The sequence below is a fragment of the Solea solea genome, chromosome 1 (assembly GCF_958295425.1).
Source record: "Solea solea chromosome 1, fSolSol10.1, whole genome shotgun sequence".
NCBI classification, from domain to species: Eukaryota; Metazoa; Chordata; class Actinopteri; order Pleuronectiformes; family Soleidae; genus Solea; species Solea solea.
Genome location: NC_081134.1, coordinates 10,464,631 through 10,473,452, shown reverse-complemented (window position 1 = coordinate 10,473,452; position 8,822 = coordinate 10,464,631). Strand labels below are relative to the sequence as shown.

The window sequence follows — 8,822 nt, the reverse complement described above, 5'->3', positions numbered from 1 at the left end:
CTGTCACTGGCTGCTCAAGCCTGGTCAGCTCTACTCAGTGACTCACTGCTGACCACAGGCACCCAGAAATGGACAGATACCAATTTTCAGGACTGGAACAATACCAGCATTTCATACACAGGTGTGCCAGAAAATGAAGGTTCATTTTAGCACCTACTCATTGTTTTAATAAACAGGTACAAGTACAATTAGTTTTCCACATTAGTTACAACAGTCACTGTAAGTGGCCATTTTTAATTGTGAACACTGCTGAAGCACATAATGTCAAAGTAATCAAAGGTTAATACAGAATTGTCTTATTTTCAGTGGAATAAAACAAACACATTGACATACAAACATGTGCACAGAGGAATAAAATGATCATAGATATCAGACAAAGTAAATGTTCAAGGTTGTCACAGTATTTAATTTAAATGTAACAATACAGGTGATCATTTAATTTCAGATAACATTTTGTATTTTCCTTTAGCCAAATTAAACCTCAAATGTAGTGATACATCAGTTTATTATTCTCATTACCATCATGGTGTACTGTATATTGTGCAAATGTTTCTATTTCAGAACTTAAAACTGTGGCAACTGCTGGAACCAGATTTATATCATAAACAAGATCAAGCATAAACAAACAGTCCTCTATCAGTAATAGGGTCTCCGTGGATTATTCTGCGGAGAGAAGGAAAAACAAAAAAACGACATTAATATTGAATCCTCATAGCAACAGCCACCTGACCACAACAGGAGGTTCAGCAGCACAGTAAACAGAAAGAGATGCTACATTATACTGTCAAACAAGGAGAATGCATTTCTTCATACTTTTGTCATGTACCAACATATTCTGTAATTATATAATGAACTGGTGTGAGTTCAGAGTAAACAAAAAACATGATGTTACCAGTGGGTTTGGCCTGAAGCGGTATGCAAGCATCATCCTCTTTCTAAAAGCATCGTATTCATCATCAGATTTGGCTAGCTCAGCTGGACGGTCAACTCCGAAACCTGCTCCATTCTGAGCGGTCAATCCCCTAGAGAGACAGACAGAGAGAGAGAGATAGAGAGATCCCTAAAATTAGTTTCCACTTTTACGTCTATTTAGTAAATTAAGACTGTTCAACATATTTGTGTTGCAGTCTCTCTGGTTAACATTGTTGTAAACTTATTTTTTGACAAGTTAATTTAACTCTGAGTCACCACACTATTTTTTTCCTTCAGAAGATCCATTACTGAGTGATATGACCGGGAAGTATCTGGTAGTAGGAGTATCCTATCTTCTTCAGCATAGGATACGCTGAATGTTTTTTATTATGCTGCTCAGAGTAAAACAGACAGGGGTGGCCATGGGGTGACCATGCATTCCAACGTCACATTGACAACTGCCACTATGAGAGCTACTTGTTGCCAAATGGATCAATTTTCTATTTTAATGGATATCCTGTTCAAACAGTATGGTGGTATGAAGAATAACATCAGGAGAGAGATCGTGCTTTAGGTGAAACATAGACTCCTTCATTTAAGTGGATTGTACCAAAATCTACCATGGTTTTTGAGGCATTAGTAGATATGACTGTATTTGTTGTAGAACAGGTTGCTTTAGGTATTTCAATGTATTAAAAACATAATGGAGATAGACGCTCACTTGTTGACAGGAGCCTTGATTCCCTGTCCGTCACTGCCGAGGCCGTCACCTTCCTTCCAGCCCATCTTCATCAGCATTCGAAAACCAAGGTTCTCCACTGTCAATTTAAACTCTTTGTATTCCGAGTAGTCTGGGTCTCGGCCCTCCTGCAAGTCAAGATGTCTTAAGTTGACTTCACGTCCGCAAACATGTACATTCAAGAGTTGCACCATATCACCAAGTTCAAGATCTCAGTTTGAATTCAAATTAATCTTTTCCCTGAGCCTACTAGAAGATTTAGAATGAGATGAAAATAAATTACTTGCCTTTAAGAGCTTAATTTAGTTACATTACATTACATTACATTACATGTCATTTAGCAGATGCTTTTATCCAAAGCAACTTACAAGGGAATTGAGTACACCTGCCAGGGGTGGAGTTGAACTTGCGACCATGAAGTCTTTTGCACACAGGGCATCGGTCTTAACCACTGAGCCACTCCACCCCAGTAGTTGATCTGAGGCTGTTAAGTATTTGTGTTTCACAAGTATATTCTGATTCTTATGAGTTTCTAGTAACGTGCCCTCACTTTAGCTATGAATACACATAAAAACTATGTTTACATACAAGGTTTTTCAGCTTAGAGAAAGTGTGTGGTTTCTACTATGTTGCCAATTTGAAATAAATAGTTTAAAACAAACAGTCTGGTAATTGCAGTCTCTTCCTGGGGCTCCAAAAGGAGGACCTAGAGGAATTTGCTGGGAAAATATGCTCTGTTGGCTGTTGCCACATTGTCCTCTACCTGCATGAGCAGCTTCTAAACGATGGCACAGATGGACTGTTAATATCCTGTTTATACATATTAGTAACATCCCAGGCCTATGTCATGACAAAAGGCCAGCACATATCACATGTAAGATGTGTGTGTATATATATATATTACTTGATATATATACTTGATATATTTCACTTGATGTTATGATGGATAAAGGACAATCTTTAGAACTGATAAATGGTAAGATGCATCCTTTTGAGACTGGAGAAAATGCTAATCCGGAGGAAAACTGACCTTGAGAGCCTTAAAAGTCTCCATAAATTTCTCCAGCTCCTCAGGTGGCAGGAAGTCTCCAATAAAGTGTTTCCCTTTACCCAGTTCTGTTAGAGATTCGGCCCAATCTGGAAAAAAGATGTATTTTTTTACAGCAACGATCATGTTAACCAACTTAGAAAATTATCAGGCACCACTACAGGAGGTGTATGCTGACGATCAGCCTTACCACGCGTCTTCTCCATTTCCATCTTTCTTAGCCGATGCTCCCATGTGCCCGTGTGGTAGTCCACTTCCTCATCACTGTCATATTCATGTTGGTGGTCCCTAATGGCCTTCTCCCACATCACCTGCATTTCTGCCATCGTACGCTTATGCTTCATAATCAAGTCGTACATCTCTTGCATCTACAGTACATGTGAGAAGACATCACAAACACAATAAGAGTACATTACAACGGTTATTACTCAAGTGCTTCTTTAAAAAGAAATAAAGTGGGCAGAGTGTAGTATGGTTTAGAAATGACAGCATCATAGTTTTTATTTCATAAAATATATTCAGTTGGAATATTCCGACCTCTTGTTGTTCTTTGATTTGTATCTTCTGATCGTCAGATAGCTCTGTTACTCCAACCAGACCGTGGGGCTTCCCCTTCTTATATCCAAGACCTTTGAGCTCCTGGGCTGGAACACCAAAAAATGCAGCTATTCATCAATTATGTAGGGGAACGGCTGAGAAAATAATATAATAGTAATGAGTGCATATTTGACCAAATATGTACAACACATTTTCATGTACCAGAGAGCGAGGGTGTGTTGGGGTCTGGTATATTAATCTCTGAAGGAGAAATGATGGGGAGAATGGGTAACACAACTTTGTCATCTTCAGAACCCCATCTGCTCTTCCTCTTCCGTTTGACAGGCGGGGTGTCTGGCTCCTGGGTGCCTAATGATGGTTGTGCAGTCGTTTGCTGAACATCAGCTGTTGCTGGAGGTAAAGTGTTCTGGGAGGTTGTAGCACGATACTCTTTAAGTTTCTCTTTGTAGAAGTGGTATGCTGGACTTTGTTGATCATACAAAAAACTGCAGGGAGAACAGACATCAACTGTGATGTGAAAAACTACAAAAGTAGAACTGGGCTTCAATTACAAATGTCACAGTCAGGGAACACAGTCACATATAAAGTAACTGACCTGAAGGCTGGGTTGTTTTTGTTGCGCTCAGCAGCGATGTCTTCTACCTCAGGGCCACCCTCCGCCACAAACCTGGCCAGCTTCTCAGCCACTTGCTGGGTTTCCGCATCCACTGGGGGGGAGACTTTAAGTAGCCTATAAGTACTGGGACTCAATTCACACTCTACTACTGTACCGTACTCAATTGGCCCTCACACACCACCAGTCTAGAGCCAATAGGGGGATAAGAAGAGGAAGGAGGAGCAAGGATGACAGGGGTGGTGAATAGGGAACTGCAAAGATGCAAGGACTTTTTTGTAGCAAATGCAGAAAAAATTAAGCTCAGAGGCTCCAGCACATACATTATGGCCAAACATGTATATCTGCATGTACATTATATCAGGCACAATTTGAGTTGAGTGTTATGGATAGAGCAGCACTGTCTGCAAGATTCAAAATCTGTGACCTGCATTGTATGCACAGTCTTAAATAATGAACAGTTTGATAATTACCCAGGGCCAGACTGATATGACAGAGTGGTCTTGCCAATGTAGCTGTTTTATTTCCCTTTTAAAATTCAAATCATTACACTTATGAATAACAGTTTCACTCGAGGTATGGATCCAGTGATGTTGATAGGTTTTCAATGTAGTGAGTCCCAGGACCCACAGGTGCTGATTTGTATGGGTCCCAGGGAAATTCAATGGTCCCAAATCAAATTATTATTTCTTGAGAAATTGCATTGTTAAACTTAGATGCTGGCAGCCTATGCTGAATTTGGTGGTGGTGGTGGGGTGCCTTTAATAATGATGTTGTGCTCCTTCATTCATCCATTGTCTACTGCTTCATCCTCCACATGTAGGTTGCGGGGGAGCTGGAGCCAATCCCAGCTGACATGGGGCGAAAAGCAGGGTACACCCTGTACAGGTCACATTGTGTTCATAACATACAATAAACCTGTGATTGTTGTGTTTGAGATAAGTGGTGTAGTGTAGTCTACTGTAGTGAGCATACTGACCCCCCCACCCGTGAAAGCCACCACCGTGGCGCGCACACACGCACACACACACAAAATATGCCGATGCTTTGGTGATTAGATAATCAACAGGCAAGAGAATGCGAGAGAGCAGGGAGAGGAATGATAGGACGATGTGTTGCGTTTTTAAAATCGCAATAAAACCACCCCGTACATAAATATCACCTCTGTTACACACACACACACACACACACACACACACACGCACACACACGCACACACACAAACAAAGAAAAATCCCCAGAGACAGAACAAACAAGTTAGACCATAAAAGTCCAAGAACGTTTCTTTTAAATCTTATATGCACAATATGTCTGGAAACACTAATTCATTACGAAACTCTAACGGGCTTCGTTAGGGTGTGTTTTGAACGGCCCCTACTGCGACAGCTGTATGAATGTGTGTGTGCATCAGAGTGCACCGGAACCAGGAGGAGAGACACAGCAGATCAAAAAGAGACATACGACATCACCAGGGATGCATGGATAGTGACTGCGATGTCCTTTTAGATTTGAATGTGTCAGAGATGCAGGATGTGTACCTATCAACATCCCTGGGGATCTAAAACAAGTGGTATATCATGTTCATGTCACGTTAACCAGACAGTCAAGAGCTCCATAACAATTATGTACTGGCTTAAATATACAAATACAACCAAATGAATGAAAGGTTATTACAATCTTCATTGGTTTACAGGAAGAAATGCCACTGTGTATACAACTCCACGGTCCACTCCTCATAGAATTATATACAACCAAGACAAGAGACAGAGGGGGTAACCTTACCTTTATTTGATGTATTCTCTGGACTTAGCATATCCTTTCCCAAAACTGCAACTCTGTTTTTGAAGTAGAGATACTCCAAACTGCTCTTATCATATAAAAACCTGAAAGGAAAATCAAAACTAAAAACTAATGTATATGTAAAACGAATCAAGATGGCAAACAACTTTGTTCAGACTTACGAAAAAACCGGATTGTCCTTGTAGTCATCTCTAGCCCTTCTCTCCAGTTCAGGTCCACCCTCTGCTACGAACGAGGCCATCTTGTCGATAATAAGTCTGGTGTCAGAATCCTCTGGGGGAGAGACTTTAAGCAGGCTATAAGTATATTTACTGCAAGGGCACCTATGAAAAAATGCCAGTCACACAAGGCAACTGCACTACTGGAGTATGCAGAAGATGCACTGTAAAGTCCAAGCTACTGAGTTGTCAGCAGAGAGACACTTAGGTCTTGAATTACCTTTCATCTCTAAGAATCTGGAGTAATCAGCATCTTCTTCTTCATCTTCACCATCTGGAGAGCAGAAAACGCTCGGCCTCTTGCTGAGAACAGGGGTTTTCTTGGACTGTGAGTAGTTCTTGAACTGATTAAGCATGCTACTGACTCCAAGGCCAGGCCGCTTGCCAACATGAATGCTCTTCTTTTGAGACGTGTTTCCTCCTGGTGATGAAGTGGAGCTTGAAGGAAATGTGGCATCACTGGGGGAACCTAAAGAGTAAATGGGGCATATTAACAAAACAGTAGTAGTTAGCCTACTTGTTCAATACTATTATTGTCCAAGTGCCTTCTAGGTTTTGTAAGACTTCTTCTTGTTGAGCAGCTTATCAATCTAGGTTAAGTAAGTCACGGAAAGTTAAGCTCACGGTATTCTAACCCAGTCCTCATCCCCCAAAAGCTGTCATGAGGAAAGAAATTGTGTGAGCCATGACACAAAAATGTATCTATCACACAAGCCAAAACTATAGGGTCACAAATATAAAATGTCTATTGTTCCCGTTGCTTTGCTAGAGTTTACTGCACAAAATCACAGTAAAATATATCATTGCCATGTCATTTTACAAACATGACTCCAGTCTTTCTAAAAAAACAGTTCACAAATAGAAATTCCCCTTAAATAGATGTACCTTTATTTATGTAATAACATTCTCAGATAACGGTGTCAAGAGAAATTTACACTGAGTTGAGGTTACTACATTTAGGGTTTGTACACATATTTACCACTTAAATTTCCAATTGTTCACATTTCCAAAACATTTAACGCTATTTCCATGATAGTTCTAAGTGATGCCCTGTGCGTTTAGTCCATTTAAGTAGTTTAACAACAGTAGGCCCCTATAGTTACCATAGTGCCCAGTAATGAGGCTCTTACTTCAATGCACTAGCCCTATAGCAGGCGACTGTCTCTTTTGAGCCACACCTTATATTAGTCATTCACAAGAACACGTGGATCATGATTTCATCCAGTACTAAAACAGTGCAATTTCAATGTTGTTAATTTGAAAAATGTTATAGTAAAATAAAATATTGATTTAGAGACCTTGCAAATGTTTAATTTGATAATATGTGGATGTATGTGTGTAATTGATATCATATATTGAGTTTGGCCATTCATTTTATTTGTGATAAATTCAATACTGTAAGTCTATGCTCAGACTCAATCAAATCATTTCTGACAGAATTCCTCAACAGCAACTAATGTCCAACTTTAATCTGTATTTTTAAATGTATTGGCATTATCCTTACATAACAAAAACCCTACTATAGGTTCTTCTCTAGAGCAGCTGATTTTGGCTCTTTTGAATTTAATGCAACTCGCTACTTCAGCCCTCAAAACTTACCTGGCACATTGTTGGATTTGTCCTTCTGCAGCTTCATGAACTGTTGGAAAAAGCTTCCATCATTTGCAAACTTGTTGGTGGATGGTCCTTGGAGACTGAAATAAATATTGGGATCACAACAGAAATATAGATTTGGTATTTCCTTAGTGTAAATCTGAAAGACCCCCAAGCATTGCAACATTCTCTGGCAGTGCCTGACACACTTTCATTTTAATAAAACCCATTTATTTTACGCCTAAATGTCTGCCAAACGTTTGAGGGCTCATGTGTGTATTCTGACCTTGGAAGTAGGGTCTTCCTGGGGGTGGTTTGCACACTCATCTTTGCTTGCTCTGCCATTCTGGCTTCGATCTCCTCTTTCTTCTGAGCAATAAGCTTTTCTTGACGAAGAATAAACATATTCATCTTGGTTTTTTGCTGCTGGACAGGCTTGGGCTTCCATCCTCCACGCCCTGAGGAAAGACAGATCAGCAAATTACGTTACTGACAATTGGCATGGTGGTCATCTGTGGTGGTGGTAGTTGAGACATTTTGGGGATTTACTCAACTATTATTTGCCACCGTACAGCAAAAGATCTTTAAACAGCTACTGAAAAGATAGTCGTATTATTACATGTAATTCGTGCAGGTACTAGCTGCGTACCTACGTACTACAGAACGTAGGAAATGTAGTACTTGTCGAGTTTATTACACTTAATCTAGATCGTTTTTTGTATATTAACATTCGCTAACCCGGCTAACGCTAGCTAACGCTATTTACGCCAGCAGCGAACATTGATGTTGAAGCTGGCTAACTAGCGTGTTCAATTGTGTAATTTTGTATCTAGCGAAATATTTTAGAGAAGTTTTACCTGCATCGTTTGACTCCATGTCTGTAGCAAAACGAAGTCTATATTTCCAAAACTACGTTCATGGGGAGCTAACGTGTAGCTAAAGCGGAGTCAGTCTGATAATTAATCAAAGACAGCAAAGCAAAAGCAGAACTTCCGGTACTAGGTTGACTAGAATAAAAGCACTTTCTTTACGGGTATATCCAGATACTTTTTGCACATGAGTCGAAAATAAACTCAAGTTATTAAAATGCGAAATTCCAAAGACACAAAATTGCGAAAATATCTTACTGTGTTGTTCTATTTTCTCTGGGCTTTTATTTAGAAAATATGTTCAACCAGAACTTAATTGTGTATTTGTGTAGCTGGATTGATGTTTGTTTTTTTCCCCATAAACTTTAAACATATCAATGAAAACCAACCGAACACAAGCAAAGACTAAAATATCCTGCAGAAAAAAAGTATTTTCTATTTTATAATTATTACACAAGTACGTTAGTTACTC

At 39.7% G+C, this 8,822-nt stretch overlaps 1 protein-coding gene across 2 annotated transcripts; it reads right to left on the bottom strand.

Moving 5' to 3' along the window:
- Window positions 1-201: 201 nt before the first annotated feature.
- sugp1 (SURP and G patch domain containing 1) lies at window positions 202-8,493 on the bottom strand. 2 transcript variants are annotated; one of them, XM_058629430.1, is made up of 14 exons: window positions 8,339-8,493; window positions 7,768-7,939; window positions 7,488-7,582; window positions 6,109-6,357; window positions 5,832-5,955; window positions 5,653-5,753; window positions 3,853-3,976; window positions 3,459-3,742; window positions 3,237-3,343; window positions 2,890-3,067; window positions 2,682-2,788; window positions 1,634-1,779; window positions 893-1,022; window positions 202-663 (listed from the first exon to the last, which is right to left on the bottom strand). In XM_058629430.1, the coding sequence occupies exons 1-14, from the start codon at window positions 8,355-8,357 to the stop codon at window positions 637-639; spliced, it is 1,863 nt and encodes a 620-aa protein (XP_058485413.1). In that variant the 5' UTR covers window positions 8,358-8,493; the 3' UTR covers window positions 202-636. The 2 variants fall into 2 exon arrangements, with proteins under 2 accessions (XP_058485413.1, XP_058485423.1); XM_058629440.1 differs by having other exon boundaries at window positions 3,853-3,964.
- Window positions 8,494-8,822: the final 329 nt, after the last annotated feature.